Genomic DNA, 24,257 nt, shown 5'->3' with positions numbered 1-24,257 from the left:
CCAAAACTGGAACCATCAATATTTAAATGACTTACTGTTGGTTTGATTTTGATAGCCATGAGTACTTAACATTTATTTTTGATTGAAAAGATTTCCAGTTAGATCCTGATCTCTGGCCACAATCTCTTATTATGCAATCGCTGTCAGAATCATTCTTCAGAAATGTTCTGTCCTAGTTGCAGGATGGACAACCTCAACTGTAAGCTACTTGGAGATGTCAAAGCACAATATATTGACCCTAGGGACCAGAATTCATAAGATTAGAGAAGTTGAGGCTTCTTGTTGAATGGTCTCAAGTTTGCTGACTGTCTCAGTACATAGAGATCAGTTAAATCAGCAGTATTATGATCCAGGGGTCTGGAAGAGAATATGTTCTGAGAGGTTCAAGTTCGGGGTAATTTATTTCATTGTATGACAATTTTCCTTGGATATTTCTGTAGCTCACTGCAAATACAAGTGTGGTGAGACTTTTTTGGGCCAATTGTAGCGAAGAGTTTAGAATCGCTAATTGTTCAAAGAATGTACACATTCCCTGTAGTGAAGGTAATTCAGAAGGTTGAATGTGCATTAATCGTGCATTAAAATCCTGTTTAAACTATACTGTAGTATTTTCAGGGGGAAAAAAAATAATAATTGATTGGTGGCCTTGATTTTTTTTGTGTGTGATTGGCATGTTTTAGGAAGTCCACTGTCCCCAAATCTTCCTGTTGGGAGCGCATGAGCCAAGATGACAGTGATTCCACGGTGGTTGATGTGCAGCTAGATGCAGGTCGTTTACCCTTAGTTACGGGTTCAGATGGAGATCAGGTCTTTAGATTCTACTGGGTGGATGCTTATGAGGAACAATATCATCAACCAGGTAAATGAGTGTGTGCTGCAAACGTATTTTAATGATAATAATAATAATAATCCTTGCATTTTGAATATAGCGCTTTTCACGTCGGGAGGACGTCCCAAAGCGCTTCACAGAAGACACTGTAAAGTGAATTGACTGTATATTTGTGGGCGAACGCGGCAGCCAATTGTGCACAGCAATGTCCCACAAACAGTCGTAGATTGAAAATGACCGATTTATTATTGTTTTTGGTTTTGGAGGGATTATTATTAGGCTCTGTGTGGAGTAAGGAAACTTGCCCAAGGTTTCGCCCTCTGCCTGGAATTGAACTCAGGTCTCTAGCTTGCAAAGTGAGTGTTCTAACCACTGAGCTACAGGACTCCACAATGATGAGTATTTAATACATTTTTTCAGAGTCTGAGAAGCAGTAGTATTAATACACTGTCAATATTTAATATCTCATTTATAGAATCATACAGCACAGAAGGAGGTCATTCGGCCCATCGTGTCTGTGCTCCCCAAATAATTATCTACTTCTCTCTTAAAAATTGCTATCGAATCGGCTTCCGATTCCGATTGGTGTCCCTTTAGACACCATTTCATAGTACATTCATGGCTGACTGTTTTATTTTTATATTTATATAGTGCCAAATGTTTTTCAGTGTTGAAAAATTAGGGCAGCTCAGACCTTTGCCTAAGAAATTAACCTTTCAATGCATAGATTTAAAGCCACCTGACTTGTTTCATCCACCAATTTACACCATGAACCCTTTCTGTGCCTGTGACTGAATTGTCCCATTTAATCTGCAAACAAAGTTTTCTGCAGTGTGAAAGAGTTCAGAATTTAATACTGAGCTCAGTTTATTTACGTAGATCCTTTGTATCTCTGTACTCTGTAGAATGTAAAAAAGAACAACTTTGATTATGATAAACTTATGTTTTCAGACTTTGCCTTAATTATTCAAGATGCTCCCCAATAACGCCAAACATGAAGAGCAACACTAGTTGGAACTATAGTAGTAGTAATAACAATAATGCATGCATTTGATATAATATAATAATAACCATTGCATTTGATATAGTGCCTTATCATGTCTTCGAGGCGTCTCAAAGTGCATTACAGAATATATTAAGTGAATTTACTGTATATTTTGCGGGTGAAACGCGGCAGACAATTGCGTACAACAGTGTACCACAAACAGTCGTAGATTGATATAGGGCCTTATGACATCTTCGAAACATCTCAAAGCGTTTCACAGAATATACTGTAAAGTGAATTGACTGTATATTTTGTGGGTGAAAAAGTTCCTCATATTGTGTGGTTCTGATGGAATAAGTGCATTAATAATAATACATAATAATCCTTGCACTTGACATAAGACCTTATCATCTTGAAATATCATGAAATGTTGCAGTTTTCTGTAAAATGCATTGACTATTTATAGGTGAATGTAGCAGGTAAATTATGCACAACAATCTCCTAGCTTTTTGTTTCTGGGGATTGTTGGCCAGGAAACTGGAAGAATCTCCTTTCTGTTTTCATGTAGTGCTATGGGATCTTTAAAGTCCGTCTTAACAGGCAGGCGGTACCTTGGTTTAATGTCTCATCTGAAGGACAGCATCTCTGACAATGCAGCGGACCTCCAGTATTGCATTGAATTGCCAGCCTAGACTATGAACTCAAAGTCTTAAAGTGGAGCATGAATCCGCAACCTTCTGACCCAGAGGCTAGAGTGCTGGTAACTGAGCCAAGCTGATGTTTGAAAGGTATATTTCCTGCGAGGACATGATTAACCATTTGCATTTTCTCAGGGGTGGTGTATCTTTTCGGCAAAGTCTGGATTGAATCGGCGAAGACTCATGTCAGCTGCGCTGTGGCTGTGAAAAATATCGAACGCACGATATACCTGTTGCCACGAGAAACGGTATGCAACTCTCTTGATCTCATCGAAATGTGTTATAATAGAGTTCTTCATCCTTGATGTTATAGACTGGTCTGCTTTAAACTGTTAATAATCAAAATAATCTCTGGTGATCATTATCACAGAGTCTCATATTCTGCTCCTTACCATGTTCTAGAAAATAAGTCGCTAATTGTGTAGCTGAACCATTCTCCCCCTATACTTTCTGAAAATGGTTTGCTTGCAAAGCTTGTGGCAACTATTGAACCACATGGGACACTTGATCCTGTGACAATTGTAAGTTTGAATGGCACTCATTTCTAGGTATGATGTGCATTTTATGCTAAATGAGAATGTGACCAGTGTGGTATTACATGATTGACCTCCAAACTATCTGAGTGACTGGTTACTATCCGTTGGAACTTTGTGTCAAGAATTTGAACTGTATTATTTTTCAATGAATTGTTGATTTGTTTTCGAATTCTTTTCAGCGCATAAACCTTAAAACTGGCGAGGACACAGGAGTACCTGTAGCTATATTGGATGTTTACAAGGAGTTCAATGAGACTATTTCTGAAAAGTACAAAATAATGAAGTTCAAATCAAAGGTTTGTTGGCTGTGATATTGCACACTATTTCACATGGTCAGTCATGTTGCAACGTTTCACCTGATGAGAGTGAGTTTTCATTTTCAGAAAGTGGAGAAAAGATACGCTTTTGAAATTCCAGACATCCCTGATACGTGTGAATACTTGGAAGTTAAATACACAGTAAGTGCGATGAAATGTCTAAATCAAACGTTTGTGTATTTTTTTTAAAAAATTGAATATTGTGGACACTGCATGATAATTTCTCTGCTTCAAGTCCAGCTCCATTTTTGTAAAGTACTCAGACATTACTCTTCATGAAGAGTACTGTATAAATGCATGTTGTATTGGGTGAAATGTTTATAAATGACTATCCTTGCTCTGTCCAGGCTGATCTACTGCAGCTTCCTTTGGATTTAAAAGGAGAAACCTTTTCCCATGTGTTTGGCACCAATACATCAAGCCTTGAGCTTTTGCTCCTGAACAGAAAGATGAAGGGACCAAGCTGGCTGGAAATCAAGACACCACGTAAGAATTCCCAGTGTTTCTGAGAAATCATGGTCACTGAGTCTTTGCAATTTTTTAGAGAATTTTTTAACAAATCTTTAGAGGTGCCACATACAAACCATGCATTTGAGTGAAAAATATCACATCCAAGATCTGCAATCTAATCTTTGAAACCTAGGAATTCATTTTTAATTTTTTTTTGTAAATTGGTGGGACCTGAAAAGTAGATTCAGATCATTAGCAATACAGAGAACTCCACTGGATATGTGCCCATTGTGTTATATGTAAACAGAAGCTGAATATTGTAGTACAACTTTAACCCTTAGATCTTTGTAGAAATTGACTCAGGGATCAGGATTATATGTTGATCCTGTAACTTTGAGAGTAATTTATTCCTGTTCAAAGCCCTGAAGGGGGAAAACTAGTGCTTGTCTCAGCCCAAAGATAGCAAATCTGCAGCATGCTGGCTTTTATTTTTTAAAAAATAAACTTTGCGTATTTTTTTTAAGTCTGTTTGCTTGTGTATTGTTACACCAGCCACTAACCATTAAACCTTTATACAACAGCTATTTTTAAAATATAATTTGGAAGAATATATGCGTCCTTCAAGGAGGGTAAGGGTGGTCTGAAGGATCTGATGAGCAGTGTTTTCTAAATGGATTTGTTGTGTTAATTGTGACTTTTGTGAATTTTGAATTGCAGGATTCTCAAATGCCAAATGCTAATCCTGAAAGTGTTAGACCCCAGTCTGCTTTGGGAATGGAAATATCATTTCACTGCCGTGTACATTAGCGTGAATTTATTAAAACCTTTCAATGTATTCCTCTTAATTTCCTTTCACACTCACAAAAGGAGAGCTAGCCACTGGGTGCATGCATGGCTCTGATCCAATCATAACATTTCTTAGCAAATTAGTTATGTGTTTGAGGATTCAGCTGTAGTATCATATAGCTCATTTAACTTTGTCTTTAGCACTGCATTATGATACTCTAAATGGTCTCTGATTGCTCTGTCAAGATAATTGTATAAATATAGGTTGAAAATTGCACTGCGCTGTGGTTCTTTTATTGTGCCATCACTGTGCATGTATGTACTGTGCACACATCCAGATGGAAACTAATAAGTGAAAAAAATGGTTGTGATTATAATTTATTGTAATTTTCTAGCCAGTGTACATTTTCGCAGCTCCTGAAGGGTTCATCAAATCCACAAGAGATGCACAAAACTGTCTTTCTTTAATTATTAATATTGCTTCATTTGGATAGAACAGTTCCCTTCCCCCTCATCCCCTGACATTCCTATTTGGTGTGAGTTTTGAATGGGTGGGGCAGAGGATCCCCTACAAGTTGATGCAAATTTAAGATGCTATGTGTGAAGTGGCAGATTGTATTTAACTCTTTTAACAAAGTCTAGTGTGCATTTTCTTCCCCCTACCCCCAGTATTTTTAAGTAAACCATGTTTAGTTGCCTTATGTCTATTTACAAATAATACATCAAGTATTCTTTTCATTCCAGCCACACATTAGTTGGTAGCACTCTCACCTCTGGGTTGTAAGATTGTGGATTCAAGCCCTATGATAGAACATCAGAGCTTGAGTTCAAAGCCCAGCCTGGCCCTATAGTGCACTTCTGGGGAGCACTGCAGGACACGGAGCAACTTAGGGAAATTTTCATTAGTAGAGAATTGGTGCTAGGGAAACTGTTAGCACTAAAAAGTGACAAATCCCTGGTCCGGATGGCTTGCATCCCAGGGTTTTAAAAGGGATATCTTATGAGATAGTGGAGGCCTTATATCTAATCTTCCAAAATTCCTTGGATTCTGGAACAGTCCCCGTGGATTGGAAGATCGCAAATGTCACACCACTATTTAAAAAAGGTGGAAAGGAAAAGATGGGGAACTCTAGGCCAGTTAGTCTCACATCAGTGATGGGAAAATTTTTAGAAATATTGATTAAGGATGTGGTAGTGCACTATTTAGGGGAGCACAATATAGTTAGGCCAAGTCAACATGGCTTTACAAAAGGAAATCACGTTTGACAATCTCATAGTTTTTTGAGGATATTTCCAGTGAACTAGATAAGGGTGAATCAGTGGTCTATTTGGACTTCCAGAAAGCATTCGATAAGGTGGCGCATAAAAGGTTAGTCCAAAAGATAAGGGCCCATGGAATTGGGGGGAGCATATTAACGTGGATTGGGGAATGGTTAACGGGTAGGAAACAAAGAGTAGGAATAAACGGGTCCTTTTCAGATTGGCGGGATGTGACTAGTGGAGTGCCACACGGATCAGTCCTTGGGCCTCAGCTATTTACCATCCACATCAACGATCTAGATGAGGACATCGAAGTTAATATATCTAAATTCGCGGATGACACAAAACTAAGAGGAAGTGTCAACACTCGAGGATGACATTAAAAAAAATGCAGCGAGGCATAGATAGGTTAGGTGATTGGGCAGGTAGGTGGCAGATGAAGTAATGTAGGGAAGTGCAAAGTCATCCACCTAGGTAGCAAAAACAGTAGAACGGGTTATTTTTTAGAAGGGGAGAGATTGGAATGTGTTAGCGTCCAGAGGGACTTGGGTGTCCTTGTACACCAATCACAGAAAGTTAGTCTGCAGGTGCAGCAAACAATTAGGAAGGCGAACGGTATGTTAGCATTCATTATGAAAGGATTAGAGTATAAGAGTAGGGAAGTCTTGCTGCAACTGTATAGGGCCCTGGTGAGACCACACCTGAAATACTGTGTGCAGTTTTGGTCTTATTTAAGGAAGGATGTACTTGCCTTGGAGGGGGTGCAGCGTAGATTTACTAGGTTAGTGCCAGGGATGAAAGGGATGAGTTCCGAGGATAGGCTGACCAATTTGGACCAATATTCTCTAGAATATAGAAGAATTAGAGGGGATCTTACAGAAACCTATAAGATCATCAAAGGGCATGAGAGAGTAGATAGTGGGAGATTGTTTCCCCTGGTTGGAGAAACTAAAACCAGGGGTCACAACCTTAAAATCAGAGGCCAGCCCTTTCACACTGAGTTGAGGAAGAACTTCTTCACTCAAAGGGTGGTGAATGTATGGAACTCACTACCCCAAAGGGCTGTTGACGCTCAGTCCTTGAACATATTCAAGACTGAGATAAATAGATTTCTTATTGCAAAAGGGATTAAGGGATATGGGGATAAGGCAGGGTTATGGTATTAGCTGGAGTTAGAAGATCAGCCATGATTGAATGGCAGGGCAGGCTCGAAGGGCCGACTGGCCTACTCCTGCTCCTACATGTTATGTTATGCATTATTATTGGTGGTGCCATTTTTTTTGGATGAGAAGTTAATCCTTGTTAAGATGGATGTGAATGATTCAGTAACACTATTCTTAAAGAGAAGGGAGTGTCCTGGTCAACAATCCTCGAGGTTCATTCATTGTTCAAGGATCAGATAGATTGAAGGGACTTCTTCATCCTTTATCTGTTGTGATTTTTGTCACCTCAAAACCAAAACAGGGATTTTTAAAAAAAAGTTTAGAACAGTGTTGCAAAGCTTAAAGAGGTAATTTGGAGCCTGTAATCAAACAGGCAATTTATCTCTTTGAGAGACCTTTCTGGTGCAGATAGCTCCATATTTGCCTACAAAAGCAGTGACTGGGCCTGACTGTAATTTCTTGTGAAGAGCTTTGAGACAATTTAACATAAGGTGTTATTAAAATTCAAGTTCTTTCCTTCGCAACACATTGTACATTAGTGTGCAGCTCCCAGTATTTTTAAAGAATGTGTTTTGATGCACTTGTCTGCTTTATGTACATGTAATAGTCACTGAATTCACTCCTCCAGCCCCAGTACTGGCTAGTACACCAGGTTATCATATCCCTATGTTTCTCATTTTTGTTTTCATGGTGTCTCTTGAGTTTCCCACATTTCATTCTGAATTACAGGCTGCTGTTTTGCCACAGCCTTGTGTCCAGTAGAGAAAGTAATGGGCATTATCCTCATGGAGTCTTGTAGCATATGGTTGGAGCATTCCCCTCGCAAGTGAGAGGACCTGGTGTCGATTCCCGGCCAGGGCGAAACCTTAGGCAAGTTTCCTTACTCCACATGCCTGTTTATCTAGCAGTAAGTAGGAACCCGGTTGTTAGTCGATTGGCAGATCGCTTTTCTGGAGGTGATAAATCCCTTTTTTTTTAAAAAAACAAAACACTCAACCCACAACTGTTTGTGGGACACTGCTGTGCACACTTGGCTGCCGTGTTTAGTCCAGAAAATAGTCAATTCACTTTACAGTATATTCTGTGAAGCACTTCTAGACATCTCAACAACGTGATAAGGTGCTATATCAACTGCAAGAATTATTATTTCACATGGGAATCACATCAGCTGAGAGATTAAATTTACTGTAATTTACACTTGATGCCAGAGTGCCAGCTTCCTTAAAGGGAAGGACGTGATCTTCAGAAGCGCATCATGGGGATTCAGGAGGATAAGGCTGCATCCTGTAGTACAGTGTATTTAACATTAGTGTTGTCTCCTGCAAATTATTTTGGAATAACTGCTGGAACTAAGCGATGGGCATGTAGTGTTAATCTGACCTAGGTATCAAATCCCATGTTTTGGATTTCAAGTCAAAATCACAGCACAGAAGGAGGCCATTCGGCCCATCGTGTCTGTGCTCTTTGAAAAGAGCTTCCAAATCAATTCCACTCCCCTGCTCTCTCTCCATAGCCCCGCAAACTTGTCCTTCCCAAATAATTGTCTACTTCTCTCTTAAAAGTTGTTATCGAATCAGCTTCCACCACCCTTCCAGGCAATGCATTCCAGATGCGAACAACTCAATGTGTGAAAAAAATTCTCTTCACCACCCCTCTGTTTCTTTTAACAACTATTTTAAATCGGTGCCCTCAGGTTACCGACCCACCCGCCAGTAGAAATAGTTTCTCCTTGTTTTCTCTTGTCAAATCCACTCATAATTTTGAAAAGTTCTATCAAGTCTCCTCTTAACCTTCTCTGCTCCAAGGAGAATAATCCTAGCTTCTCCTGATAACTAAAGTGCCTCATTCCTGATACTGTCCTGGTAAATCTCCTTTGCACCCTCTCGAATGCATTGACATCCTTCCTGAAGTGTGGGGCCCGGAACTGAACACAGTCTCTCGCTGAGGCCTAACCAGTGTTTTTTAAAGGTTCATCATAACTTCCTGACTTTTGTATTCTATGCCCCTATTTATAAAGCCTAGTATCCCGTACGCTTTAACAGCTTTATCTACTTGTCCTGCCACCTTCAAAGATTTACTTATATGAATCCCCAGCTCTCTCTGTTCCTTCATCCCCTTTAAGATTGTACCATCAAACTTATATTGCCTCTCCTCATTCTTCCATCACTTTACATTTTTCCACATTAAACTTCATCTATTATGTGTCTGCCCATTTTATCAGTCTGTCTATGTCCATTTGCAGACTGCTACTATCCTCTTCACTGTTTACTACTTTTCCTAGCTTAGTATCATCTGCCACTGTTTCTTTAGTACCGTGGGCTTCTATTTTGCTTACAAGTCTCTTATGTGGCACTTTATCAAACACCTTATGAAAATCCATCTAAACTACATCAACTGCACTACCTTCATCCACCCTCTCCCTTACAAATTTACGTTGGCTGTCCTTTATTAACCCTATATTTCTAAATGAAAATTTATTTTGGCCTGGATTATAGTCTCTAGAAGTTTCCCTGCTACTGACGTTAGGCTGACTGGCCTGCAGTACCCAGGTTATCATTTTATCCTTCTTCTTTAGATGCAAAGGACTTGTTCAGTATGTCAGCCATGCCCTTTGCCTTCACAAGAAGATTTCCTCTTTGGTCCCTAATTGGACCCACCCTACCTTTGACTAACCTTTTATTTCTTTATATGCTTATAAAATACCTTAGGGTTCCCTTTTATGTTACCGGCTAATCTTTTCTCATACAATCTCTTTGACCCCCCTTATTTCCTTTCTCAGTTCTCTTCTATACTTTGTATATTCTATTTGATTAACTTCTGTATTTTGGACCTGACATTTATCATAAGCTTGCTTTTTCGGTTTTATTTTAATCTGAATTTCCTTATTCATCCAGGTAGGTTTGGATGCCCTACCTTTCCTCTTTTATGGGAATGTATTTGTTCTGTTCCTGAACTATTTCCTTGAAGGCTTCCCATTGCTTGTTAGCTGTTTTACCTGCTAATCTTTCTTTCCAGTCCACCTTGGCTAAGTCCTTTTTTAACTCACTGAAATTAACCTTCTTCCAGTTGAGTATCTTCACCTTTGATTGTTCCTTGACCCTTTCCATAAGTAATCTAAACCTAATGAAGTTGTGATCACTGTTGTCCAGATGCTCTCCCACTGAAACCTGTTCCACTTGCTCCCCAGAATTAAATCCAGCACTGCTTCCTTCCTCATTGGGCTGGAAACATACTGATCCAGAAAGTTATCCTGTACACATTTCAGGAATCCTTTCCCCTCCTTGCTCTTTACACTGTTATTTTGGCAGTCTATGTTAGGATAATTGAAGCCCCCATTAACACTACTCTGTTGGTTTTGCATTATTCAGTAATTTGCTTCTAGATTTGCTCGGCTATCTCCTTCCCACCATTTGGTGGTCTACACCTAACAGAGTAACAGCTCCTTTTCTGCTCCTCAACTTCAATGAAACAGATTCTATTTTTGGACTCTCTAGCACATCAACTCTTTCCAGGGCCTTAACAGTGTTTTAATATTCAATCAATATTGCAACCACCTCCACCCGCCCTCCTTTTTTTCCTTCCCTATACCTCCTGAATACATTGTAGCCAGGAATATTCAACTCCCATTCCTGCCCTTATTTGAGCCGTTTATTGCCACTACATCATAACCCCATGTGGCAACTTGAGCCTGCAGCTCACAATCTTATTTGTCACACTCCGTGCATTTACGCACATGCACTTCAAGACCGACTTAATCTGTTTTACCTTAATCTGTTTAATCTCCCTCATCTATCCCTCCTTTTTCTGAATTACTCCTTATTGCATTACTATTAGTCTCCCAGCCCTCTATGTAACTTGTTCTCTCAAATGCTACATCCTGATTCCTTTCCCCCCTCAAAATTAGTTAAAACCCTTCCTCACAGCTCTAGTTAACCTCCCTGCGAGGATGTTGGTCCCAGCCCTGTTCAGGTGTAACCCATCCACCTTATACAGGTCCCACCTGCCCCAGAACTGATCTCAATGATCCCAGAACCTGAAACCCTCCTTTCTGCACCATTTCCCCAGCAAGTATTCATGTCTTTGATCCTGCTGTTTTGATACTCACTTACATGAGGTACTGGTAGTAATCCACAGATCACCAACTTTGAGCTCTTACTCTTTCATTTTTTCCCTAGGATCTGATAATTTCTCTGTAGGATCTCAGCCCCCCTTTTTCCTACATCATGACTTCTGGATATTCCCCTTCCCCCTGTAGAACATTTTGCACCTGTTCTGTGATGTCTTCAACCCTGGCACCAGAGAGGCAACATACCATGCAAGAGTCACATCATTGGTTGCAGAAACATCTGTCTTCTCCTCTCACTATTGTATCTCTAGTATCTCTCTTGCTGAAGAATTCCCACTCTCACCAAATTCCTTAACAGAATTCTCACACTGCTGGGCTCTCTGCTCAAGTGAGGTTTTCGCAAGTCTTCTCCTTTATGTAGGACTGAAACGAAAGCACCAGTTTTGACTGGTCAGTAGATTTTTTTTAATCCCCAACACCTGGCCTATGATTAAATGCTGATTGACTTGTTTGCCGCTTACATATACGGTTGCCTCTACCTCAAGATAGATCTCCAACTCTTCTGCTGTACAAAGGAGTTTTCTCTTGCTCTCTGGTATCTCTTTGCTGAATAATTCCCACTCTCACCAAATTCCTTAACAGAATTTTCACTCAGTTCTCTGCTCACAGTGCTGGGTTCTCTGTTCACACTGCTGGGTTCTCTGCTCAAGGGACAACAGATAAGGATAGAAAAGTTGCTTTGGCCCAATTGATCTCATGGTTTCGGAATACGTGCATCCCAACTGCTCATTGCAGTGTTCTGGCTTTCAGTGCCCTTCCTGGATCTAGCTATTCGTGACCCAGTGTTTAAATTCATGTTTTCTCATGTTTGTACCAACAATTTCTGGGTTGAGTGGAGTCCTGTAGCTCAGTGGTTAGAGCACTCGCCTCGCAAGCGAGAGACCTGTGTTCGATTCCTAGGAGGGCAAAACATTGGGCAAGTTTCCTTATTCCACACGCCTCTGTTTAACTGGCAATAAGTAGGAACCTGATTGTTAGTTGATTGGCAGATCACGTTTCTGGGGTAATAATTCCTTTTTTAAAAAAATTTGGTCACTCAATCTACGACTGTTTGTGGGACACTGCTGTGCGCAATTAGCTGCTGCGTTTTGCCCACAAAATATAAAGTCAATTCACTTTACAGTATAGTCTGTGAAGCGCTTTGAGTCGTTTCAAAGATGTGATAAGTTATATATCAAATGCAAGGATTATTATTGTTATGTCTGAACAGTTTTATTGAAGGCGAATTGCATGTTGAAATGTGTGCTGAGCTTCCTGTAACTGTTTCATGCTGTCTGTTTCCATTCAGAGCTCTGCAATCAGCCCATGAGTTGGTGTAAGGTGGAAGCAGTAGCACTGAAACCTGAACTTGTGACTGTGCTGAAAGATATTGCTCCTCCACCACTTGTGACCATGTGCATTAGCATGAAGACCGTGCAGAATTCGAAAACGCATCAGAATGAGGTATGGTTTCACAGTGGGACTTATCCTTTCCGATATCTTTTTTAAAAAAATGGCTATTGACTTTACCAACGGTTCAAGCTCCATTTCAGGACTCGGCTCGTAGTCGAGGCTGACACTTCAAGATAGTGCTCGAAGTACAAATCGGTAGAGATGATGTCCTTCTATCTACCTTTCACTTCATGGCTGTTGTGTAGGACTTTGCTATGTGTAAATTGACTACCGCGTTCACTTGCAAATACACATTTATGGTACATTTTACAGTAAATCCTGTGAAGCGCTTTGAGACGTTTTGATGACATTTAAAGTTACATGTAATGCAACAGTTGTCGTTATATTGTCCTTTGAGGAAATCACCTCCAGCTTCTTCCCATTACAACATCAAGTTGTTTGTTAAATGAGTCCAGCATCCTGGCTTCTATTGCCCTTTCTGGTGACCATTTCTAATCGTAGATTGTCACACCTGGAGTAAGGCTCCTTCTCTCGAGGGATGGAAACTCCTCCAAGGATTCCTGTATGGCATGGTTGAGTTGTGAAGGCTGAAACTAATTAATAGTGTTGATGTAGCTTCTTCATCTGCTGTATTTGTATTGCTGGATGTTAATCGCTTTTAGCAGTAAAGTAATATGGAATGGGAAATTAGTGTATCTGTGTGTTTGGGAGTGTATATAATATAGATTTTATACTATGCAAGGCTATTTATATGAGAAATTATATACATGTGTAGAGCTTGTTAGCTGGTGCCAGTTAATGTTTTAGTAATCTTTTAAAGTAAATCTGTGTTACGTTTACAAGTTCTTTGAGTTGACTGTGGTACCATAAGGATTTTAAATTGAATCGATTTCTCCTGAAGGAGATTTATACTGCACATTTAGCATTGGTTTGATGTTGAGTTTGTCTTGAATGTAGGCAGGATAAATGGTCTATTTAGTTCTGGAACCTTGTTGATAACATCAAGTTTGTCCACTTTTTGGAGGAGGTGGGTTGTAACTATTTGATTTGTTGAAAAGAACTGTTTACAGGGAGATTTCCTCTCACTATACTGATGGTTGTTATTTTTGTTGCAGGTTGTGGCCATAGCAGCCTTAGTACATCATGAATTTCCTGTGGACAAAGGTGCTCCCCAGCCTCAGTTCCAGACCTACTTTTGTGGTAACCATTCCTTTTGTTTACAAAATAAACCTAGAAATCCACAGCATAGAAGGAGGCCATTCGACCCATCACGTTTGCACCGGCTCACAGAGCAATGAGATCAATTAATTCCCACTGCCCTGCCTTATTGTCATACCCCTTCAAGCTTTTCTCTTTCATATGCCTGTCTACTTCCCTCTTGAAAGCTGCAATGGTCTCCGCCTCCATCTCCCTACTCAGCAGGGCCTTCCACAAGTTTATAGTGCAAAATAGAAAAAAAATGAAGATCACATATGAAATATAGAAACTCATGTTCTGGCTACTGATTGTAATAGTGAATCTGTGTTTTAGGTATAAGATCTATCCTCTGGTTGGATTTCATAGAATCATCGAATTATACAGCACAGAAGACCATTCAGTTCATTGTGTCCTTTGAAAGAGCTATCCAAATTAATCCCGCTCTCTCGCCATAGCCCTGCAAATTTGTTCTCCCCAAGTATCTATCTGATTTGCCTTTTAAACCAGACAAGTCTGTCGGGGGTGGGAGGGGGGCGGTTAAAAGCTGTGAACAATGGAAATGAAAGTCCCATTTGCTGGCTGTGAGATGGCAAGTGAGCAGGTCTGGGGCATGTTGGTTATTAGTCGATTGGCAGATCGCTTTTAGCCGGTTAATAATTCCTCCCAAAACAAACAAGAATAATAACTATATAATGGTCACTTAATCCATGACTGTTTGTGCACAAATGACTGTCGCATTTCGCCCAGAAAACATACAGTCAATTTACAGTATATTCTGTGAAGCGCTTTGAGACGTCTAGAAGATGTGATAAGGCCCTCTATCAAATGCAAGGATTATTATTATAGTGTACTGCCATCGTGTACCCAGGGTGCCAGCTACCAGCAAACATTGACCATAATTCAACATGAATTAGCTGCTTTGGTCCGAGAGGGCCAGTGTAGAGACTCTGCATTTAACACTGGTGCAATAGGGAGAACTTTCTGAAGTTGTAGTTAGAGCACATTCTGGGAGCTTAGCTCTGTATCCAACCTTTATTTCATGCTGGTACTGGATGCAAAATCAATAGGGATGTTTGTAAGAGCTGTAGACAGATACTTGAGTAGCAGCAGTATTAATGGGTATGGTGAAAGGATAAGCAATTGGGATTAAAAGATCTGCCAAGATCTAATAAATCAGTGGAATGTACTTGATAGGAGGAATGGCCTCCTTTTCCTATTTCCTGTGTTTCTATAGATATAGGTTCCATTTTCACCATTTGAGTTATTTTATAATGAACTTGGTGAAAAAATGGTTAAAATAACAATGCCTTCTTTTTCCAGTCATCAGCAAACCCAGTGACTGCATCTTTCCTTATGATTTCCAGGAGGCAGTGAAAAGAAAAGTGAGTAATTCTGCATGCGAGTTCCTTGCAAAAATGATTTTTAATGAGGAAAGAAAAGTAGAATCTGTACCTTTTGAAATCATGTGCATTTTGAATACATTCATTCACGTCATCAGATGACCTGGCGTAGAATTTGCTTTTGAATGAATTGGCAGTTTCACATGGGGACAAATTTATCAATGTTTAGTGTTCCTTACGCTATAGGTAAATGAAGCACTAGATTTTTGTGGACAACAGTGGTAGCTCAAAACCGGTGATGTATTGGAGAAATTCTTCTGGGTCTCCTGTAAATGATGGGCGTCATTTGGAAACTTACAGTAGCTTTTTATTTTGTATTTCATGCAATATCAATTCATTTAAATCCTTCCCCCAAATAAAAATTGATCATTCGTTTCATGGCTGTTGGGGAGACATTGCTGGGTGCAAATGGGCTGCTGGGTTTGCCAACAAATACACAGTCACTCCACAGTAATAATTCCTATAAAACACTTTGAGATGTCCACTGCCATTAAAGGTGCTATACAAAGTGCAAGGATTATTATTATTCCCCTTTATAGATTTTAGAATGTAAAATACGAGTTGGAAGTAAATTTAAGCTTAATATTTAATTCAGATGACTGGCGGCCAAGATACCATGAAAACTGGGCGTTTCTTCCCTTTTCTGTGGTTCTGGGTCAACGTGGCCGTGACACATACTAATCGACATCTTTGTAATCTTCCAACAGTTTATATTATATTATACTGTCCTGACAGTTAATAAAGTGGCCTGTTCTAAATCTACAAAATATGAAGAAAAATCCTTAAATATTTCAGTTTATTAAAAGAGGCAATTCTGCTGGCCCTTGTTTTGTGCTGGATTGTCAAATGAAGCTGGAACTGGTGAAAGTTAGAGACAATTTGGGTCAGGCTCACATTTTTTGCTTCGGATGGGGTCGGGGCTGAATTGTTCGGTGTAGGGGGGGGGGTAAGAATCTTTCTCAAGAAACGTTACAGTGCAGTTTTCAATCCTACGTCATCTGCTCAGGGAATCTTCCCGCTCAGCTTAAGAGTGAAGTGGTTTGTTGATGAAAATTTACAGGATTCTGGAAGAATGCTTAATGCATGATGGGTGAAAAGTTTGTTGGTTCAAATCCCGCTGTCTTCAGATCCAGAGGACGGTTTGCGCTGACATTCAAGTTTGAGATGCTGTCCTTTGAATGAAAAGCTAAACCAAGGTCTCATCTGCCTGTACTATAATGATCCATGGCACTATGCAAAAAGAGAAGGGAGCTTCTCTGGAGTCCTGGCTTGTAATGCTTCATGTATATTGGTCACTTGCTCGGCTATTGTGGGACCTTGCTCTGCAAAAGTTGGTTGCCTGCAAAATAAATTGACTACATGTGACAGCAAATCCATGTGAAGCATGAGATTATTTGATGTTGTAGGTGTTTATAGCAAGTGCTGTTCTTATAATTATAATAATGCATTTTAAAAAATGTTTGTAAGTTCACAAAACGTGATTGGATAAATAGTTCCCTTTTACCCTTGCTGTCCACATTACCTTTACGTTGAGGGTTACGAATGTAGGTGGTCGAAGGTAAGTTAAACTTGCTTGTTCAGATTCTAGATACACGGCAAATACTTTGAATTAAACTAATCTGATTTACCTTATTGATTTAGAATGTCAAAGTCGAGATTGCTGCAACTGAAAGAACTCTCTTGGGCTTTTTGCTGGCAAAGATTCACAAGATTGACCCTGATATTCTTGTGGTGAGTAAATATTTTGTGTTCATGGGAGTAATGAATGCTAAGGTTTTGGGCTCCTTATGTAATCATTTTTAATATTTATCTTTGGATTTGTGTCGCATCCCCAAACCGGTTGTAAAGCATGTACATTCTCTAAAAGCACCTATCAAGGTTATTTTGCACTTCTCTCTGTGCGGAATCTTATATTTCCAACTGCCTATAATCCAGAGAAATTCAAGTGGACCTGCTTGAGATTGTTATTTCAGATTCACGAGAAGTCAACCTGTCTTTGCCTATATTTGGACAGCTTCTAAAATGGGTCAGTCCACTAGTAGATTTGTACGTTCGAGTTTGTGATTCATTAAAAATTATTGCAGGCATTCAAGTTCACGGTGACCCATTCATAAACCCAATTTACATTCCAAGATTCTGTAATGAGCAAAGCCGTGCTCCAATATATCAATAAACTGGAATGAGAATTTATTTGAGTTTTGGAACATATGTAGTCTCTCCGGGATTGTTAGTGTAAATGCTGTGTAATGGTATTTTGTGGAGTCCTGTAGATTAGTGGTTAGAGCACTTGTCTCACAATCGAAAGGACCTGGGTTTGATTCCTGGGCAAGGCGAAACATTAGAAAAGTTTCCTTACTCCACACGCCTGTTTATCTAGCATTAAGTGGGAACCTGGGTTGTTAGTTGATTAGCAGATCGCTTTTCCGGGCTAATAAACCTTTCAAAAAAATAAATAATTAAAAAAATTGGTTGCTCAATCCACAACTGTTTTGTGGGACACTACTTACGCAATTGTCTGCCATGTTTCGCCCACAAAATATACAGTCAATTCATTTTGCAGTATATACTGTGAAATGCTTTAAGACGTCTCAAAGATATGATAAGGTGCTATATCAAATACAAATAGTATTATTATTATCTTCATAGTTAGGGGCATTTCAGATGATTGTTTGCAGGTGTCATTCCCCACCATCCCCCCTCTCTCCATCAGCTGATTTGAGATCTGTCCTATCCAAGATCCGACCTACTAAGGTTAAGTTTACAGCAACAACATTTACGTAGCGCCCTTCACGGCTAGTGTCCCAGAGCGACTGACAGTGACGGAGTCTGACCCTCAGCCGGAGGCGTGTGGTGACTGTAGTAAGCACGATCAAAGAGGAAGGCCTTTAGGCAGGATTTGAAAGTGGGCAGGGAGGAGGCAAGGTGGAGGGATTGGGGGAGAGAGTTCCAGAGCTTTGCAGCGCAATGACTGAAAGAACAGCTGCCGATGGTGAAGACGTGGGACAAACTGGAGGCCGGAGGCAGTGGGGAGTAAGCAAATTGGGCAGGTAGGGAGGTGCGAGCGCATGAAGGGATTTGAAAATAAGTGAGAAGATCTTGAAATCGATCCGTTCAGTAATTGAGAGACAGTGAAGCCTGGCAAGGACTGGTGTGATGGGGGTACAAAGTTTTGTGCAAGTGAGGTTAAAATTTAAGCCAAATCCAGTTACACAGCATTTAAAAAATTGAGGTTAATAATTATAGTGGAAACTCACCCTACGGTCATACCATTAATGTGGTCAGGATTTTTTTTCATTTCAACATTATATTGTATAGTACAGTAATGCCACCTCACTAGTGAGGTCAGTCTCCATATGGTCAAAAATCTGCTAGATGTCTACATTAGTGAGTTTGTACAGGTTATTGATATAATTGAAGATGCTCTTCCAAAAACTGAGAGAGGTTGGGATGGAAAAGGCATTTCTGTGTAAAGTAATGCTTCAATAATGATTTGCACTGTGCAGTACCCTTTATATAAAGTGAAAGTGTCAAAGCTCTTGAAGGACGTTTTAAAGCCACAATGTAAAATAAAAACAATTTACATTTCTATTAGCGCCTTTCACGTCGGAAGGGGTTTCACACAGCTAACTGGAAGCCTAAACTGGGGTTGGTGACCCAGGGGGGAGGAGGCGGAGTGACTGAAAGTATGGTCAAAAGAATAGGCAAGTTTTGAAGGTGCAGAGAGTGTGGAGGGACGCCCTGTTTGTCTATCTGTTGAGTTCTGTTCATTGTGCTGTTTAAAGTGTTTCTTGAGCTCCCATTAAAAAGCTGTGTGGACTCTTGGTGAAACATGATTAAGTGAGTCCAGAGAGATGTCGATTGCTTCCAGTTTCTTTCTCAAATGCTCTACACTGGGGTCTTATACATATCTTAATTGCTGAATAAAGAGTCTGAGTGGGGATAATTGCAACCAGAAATATCACCCTGACTCTCAAGAACCCCATTAATGACAAGTAGATTACTTTAGAGTGGAATTCTTTTGAGTCGAGGTTTGCAATGTCACTACTCTTCAGGGTAAGTCCTGTGAAGGCCTTTGTGATGTCTCAACAGAGTTACAGGCACTATATCAAATGCAAGTTTATACTTAATTCTTCTGATGATTTTCCTATAAAAGAATCTCATTTGATAATGCTGCATTTTAGATCCCATTGATTATGTTCCTTTTTTAATTGAACAAAACGTGTTTATTATTGAGCACAGCAAATAGATGAGAATGTGTTTCAAGGCAGCAATACATTTCAGTGTTAAAACTGTAGATTACACTGTAATCTGTTTTGCTCCCTCATGCCTTAGCTGTCCTGGTTACTGCCCATTCACTCTTTACTGTTTGATATTTTCAGGGCCATGATATATATGGATTTGATCTCGACGTTCTGTTACAAAGGATCAATGCTTGTAAAGTTCCTCACTGGTCGAAGATTGGTCGATTGAGGAGATCAGTCAAGCCCAAGCTCGGGGTAAGGCCACACTGGGTTATCAAAGTGAGAATCATCTGAACTGGAGACTGTTAGAGAACGGTATTAAAAAGCTGAAGTCACAGCTGTGTTGAAATGGTGACAGTCTACAACAGTAATGGAAGTAAATTGTCATGTATGTTAGTGACTAAGCTTTTAACCTAGTGTTTTATACATTTGGTGTTTGCTAAAAGGCTAAATAATGGAATGCCATTATCCTGCTAATGGAAACTCACACAATATGCAACCAGACATTCTCAATATTATCTTCAAATGCTAAGTGTGTGAGGGACAGGGGAGAAAGCTTACTTTAACTGCATTTAAAAAATGGAATTAGCATTCTGTACAATCATACCATAAGCATTAAGGCTTTAGAATAACTGCTGTTAATGCTGCAGGAGCTTTCTTCAGTTAGACTTGGCGTGTTACAGTAATAATTGTAAAAACATATGAATCTTTTATTATATTCTGTGTGGTATAGATATATGGAATTTTATATATGTATATATGACTGCTGTTTATCCTAGAGAAAGGATTAACACTTTGCAGTCTCATTTATAAATCAGACCCTTTGAAGGGAAGAGTTAAATTGGGGGTGGGAACCTTTTTTTAAACCAAATGCTGGTGATTATCAGGAAAACTCACTGAAGAGTTAGTCTGTGCTAGTCTCTGACTTGAGGGAGCTGAATTATTATGAGATACAGCCATCAGTCGAGGGTACTTGGTGTTTAAGTTCTTGCACATTAAAGAGGACGTAAGTGAAGGAAGGCATGCTTTCAGTATAATGTACTCTTAAGAAGTGCTGCAGAACATTAAAACGAACTCTGAGATGTATATAATTTTAACCTTCACCCTCCTCCAACAAAGTTTGGGAGCTCTGTTAATGTCTTGAGATGATGCCCATTAGTGAACAGCTCCACAGGGAATCCTTTAAGTTGACACAATGGTTATTAACGTTTAATAATGCCTCTCTACTGCTTGCTGTGCACTGACTGCATAACGCACAGTTTAAAACTATGAATATCTTTGGTGCTGTAGTGTTTTGTTATAATTTTCCAAATTACTGAGCTGAAAGAGCACTTTACATTGAAAACTTGCTCCCATGTGCTTACCATTTCCAGCGAATTCAGATCTAACCCACACTTGGACTCTCTTGTCTCTACCGAGCTACCAGCATTCATTGTTTAAGAAATGAATTCAAATAAAATCAACAAATGGAAGGCAGCAAAAACTTTTTTTAAAAAAAAGCCCTTACAGGAAGACTGTCTCAAATGTACCAAGTTGTCTTTTGATTTTTCTTACTTAAGGGTCGAGGTGGATTTGCTGAAAAGAATGCAGCTTGTGGTAGGATGATTTGTGACATTGAAATCTCTGCAAAAGAGTTGATCCGATGCAAGAGCTATAACTTGTCTGAGCTGGCTCATCAGATCCTGAAAATCGAGAGGGTTGCAATTCCAGTAGAAAATATCCGTAATCTTTATAGGTAGGTGACAAATTTGCACATCTTTATTCTTGAGAATTTTTATTTCATTCACAAAAGGACCTTTATTTTTTATGTTGAGGAACTTTGGTGAAAGGCCAAGGCCCATAGTGCAGCTCACTGCCAAAGTCCCAAACCACAGGAGAGACAAGGAGCTGTTGTTAGATGACACTGTGTTTGAGCTCTAAAAGGCTTTCAGTTTGTAGGAGGAAGGGAAAATTGAGAGAGGTAAAGAATTCCATGAATTCGATGATGCAGTACATTTTCATTTCAGTACAGGGGGGTGAAAGGTTGGGGAGTGGAAAAGGGAAGAAAGAGATGAAGTGCAAGAGTGGTTATAAATGAGACTAAAGGATGACATGGGGAAAAGTAGAGTGGAGGAATGGTCATGCAACTGCCACCGAGGAGATGGGATTGTACATTGTTGCCGATGTACCAGGCAGCTCAGGAAGAACACAATTTAAACGTCTTGTATTCTCTCGCTATTGCAACAAGGAAAAGGTTTTGGCACTTGGAATGGCTCCAAACGCAAACTGAATTGTTAAAGTTGGGAGGTGGGTTTTTATTTATTTATGGAGTCACAGACCCAATGCATAAAGTCATTCGTGAGAAACTAGAGGGTTGAATGTGAGAAACTACTTTTTGCATTCTGTTGAATTTAACAGCAAATGACACCAGAAGTATATTAATGGGGATAGATGCCCGTGACCACTTGTTCATTTCCTTTGCTGAATGTAATGATTACCAATCTGGACCAGGGACAGTGGTTAGGAATCTGGCAAGGCCAAACCACTGTAGATTAGCACAAACTGATCAGAACAATCATCACTAAAGCAGATGCTCATAAAATTGTAAATGTGGGTTTTCTTTTTTCAAAAGTGACTGTGAAATAATCATGCTTGTATCTGATATGGAGCCTATAACCCAAGAGTGTCTCAATGCGCTTCACATCATTTCTGTGAAGTGTGATTTTGAAGCAAACAAATATCTGAGTATGTTTGAGTGAGACCAAGTATTCAGATCACACGTGTTGAATATATGGATTTTGTATCCTTTTTACTGTATCTTGCAAGGTTATTGAAACATTTTTGTTCTACTAGTGATTCACCTCAACTGATGTACATGCTAGAGAATACCTGGACAGATGCAAAGCTTATCCTGCAGATCATGTGTGAGCTGAATGTCCTTCCTTTGGCTCTGCAAATAACCAACATTTCAGGAAATGTCATGGTAATTTCTTAGAGTTTCTGCTTTCTTTTCTGTATTGTTTAATTGTCTCCAAAATGTTATAAAACAGTCAAAGTATGGGTGTGAGCAACCAAACCTGCTCGAAATCTGAAATTGAAAATGCTGGAAATGCAGAGCAGTTTAATCATAGTGATAATAATTGTGGTGTATGATCTAACATCTTATCACATTGTTGAAATGTCCTTGAGGCACTTTATGGAATTTTACTGTAAAGTGTAGAGACTGTGGATTTGTAGTTGAATGCAGTGGCCAATTTGTGCACAGCAATGTTCCACAAACAGCCATAGAGTGAATGACCGACTTTATCGGTGTGGGTGGGAGGGTACGTGTTTGCTAGGACACTGGGAGAAACCGAAAAACTGGACAATGAGGACAATAAACTGTGGGCAATGTGTTGGGAGGAACCCATTTATAAGAAAGGAAGGTAAGGAACAGACCATGAAACAAGACTCTAGAAGGAAATTAAAAGACCGCATGTCAAGAGGCAGCTAACAGGACTTAACCAGTGTGAAGTCCTAACAAGATGATAATAAAAACAAGGCAAATGAGAACAGTAAGAATGTGTGAACTCCTGCATGATAAAAGTGAGAGGAAAAAATAAAACGACATTGTTTTAAGAAATGGATATTTTGCCAAACAGATTATCTGGACTGAAAATCTGATCCTTATTTCCCATGTATGTCACCTATTAAATTCTCAGTCTCGCTCTGATCCTTCTATAACACTGCTCTAACCAAGCCAATGGCAAACTTCAAGACCAAATCTTTAACCCTTATCTTCTTGAGATGCCAGCTGTTTCCTCCCATCCTTTTTTCCTCTTTAATTTCACAGGATTATACTGGAATTTCAGAATACTTATTGTTGCCTTATGTTTTCGCTTTTTTTTGTCACTACCATCACAGAGCTCTCCACCCATTTCACAATGGACTAATGTCCAATCAACTGCTTCTTTGTATACTTTGTTTTAAATTCTTCCTAATGTCTCTTTTGTTCTTTTATTGTTCGTGGGACATTGGTTACATAAGAACATAAGAAATGCTAGACGAAAAAGACCCAGGTCCATCTAGTTCGTCTTCCACCCTCCTGGCGGTCGCATGCACATATGTACCGAACTACCTATGTACTATATCCCATAATGTTATTTCCTAAAAGAAAACTAGCTAATCTGTGTTTGAAAGAATCAACATTTCCTGCTTCAACTGTCACCCTAGGGAGTCTGTTCCACGGGTTCATTATTCGCTCACTGAAATAGTGTTTGTGTAGGTTTGTTCTGAATTTACCGTGTCCTCTTGTTTTACTATTCTGGACAAGTTGAAACAGCCTGTCATGATCTATACTGTCTAGCCCTTAGAATCTTAAAAACAGCAATCATGTCGCCTCTCAATCTTCTCTTTTCTAGCGTGAACTTGTCCAATTTACTTAGTTGCTCCTCATAGTCCAGTCCTTCCATTCCCTCAGTCATTTTGGTTGCCCTCCTCTGTATCTTCTTGATTTCTCCCATATCCTTTTTGTACTCGGCAACCAGAGCTGTGCTCAGTACTCTTAAGTATGGTCTCACCAATGATTTATACAGTGGCAGGATTTTCCCACTATTTTGGCTTGTTATTGATCTTTTGATGCATCTCAACATCTGGTTTGCTTTACTCACTGCCACAGAGCATTGTTGGGAGAGCTTCAATTTATTGTCAACTAGGAACCCCAGGTCCATTTTGTTTTCCGTACATTCTGTTTGTGTTCAGATTGGCTGTTGTGTTTGCCTACAGAATGCAGTCATTATGCTCAACAGTAAATTCTGTGAAGCGCTTTGTGACGTTTTGACAATGTGATGAGGTGCTTTATCAAATGCACAGGATTTTGGTGTTGTTCAGATAACTGAGAAATTCATTTGATTTGAAAA

General features: G+C 39.6%; 1 protein-coding gene across 1 annotated transcript in view; it reads left to right on the top strand.

The window, feature by feature from the left end:
• Window positions 1-24,257, top strand: part of pola1 (polymerase (DNA directed), alpha 1) — a 189,965-nt gene that overhangs the window by 55,413 nt on the left and 110,295 nt on the right. The window contains exons 11-22 of the mRNA XM_042334402.1: window positions 681-859; window positions 2,648-2,760; window positions 3,228-3,344; window positions 3,432-3,506; window positions 3,713-3,851; window positions 12,439-12,593; window positions 13,658-13,742; window positions 15,060-15,121; window positions 16,781-16,870; window positions 19,519-19,635; window positions 20,940-21,115; window positions 22,213-22,342. Coding sequence (XP_042190336.1) covers window positions 681-859; window positions 2,648-2,760; window positions 3,228-3,344; window positions 3,432-3,506; window positions 3,713-3,851; window positions 12,439-12,593; window positions 13,658-13,742; window positions 15,060-15,121; window positions 16,781-16,870; window positions 19,519-19,635; window positions 20,940-21,115; window positions 22,213-22,342 — 1,438 coding nt within the window. The remainder of the gene's footprint in view (window positions 1-680; window positions 860-2,647; window positions 2,761-3,227; window positions 3,345-3,431; window positions 3,507-3,712; window positions 3,852-12,438; window positions 12,594-13,657; window positions 13,743-15,059; window positions 15,122-16,780; window positions 16,871-19,518; window positions 19,636-20,939; window positions 21,116-22,212; window positions 22,343-24,257) is intronic.

The sequence above is a fragment of the Callorhinchus milii genome, unplaced genomic scaffold (genome assembly GCF_018977255.1).
Source record: "Callorhinchus milii isolate IMCB2004 unplaced genomic scaffold, IMCB_Cmil_1.0 Scaffold4, whole genome shotgun sequence".
Taxonomy (NCBI): Eukaryota; Metazoa; Chordata; class Chondrichthyes; order Chimaeriformes; family Callorhinchidae; genus Callorhinchus; species Callorhinchus milii.
The sequence above is the reverse complement of the archived record's forward strand: the minus strand, read 5'-3'. Positions and strand labels throughout refer to the sequence as shown.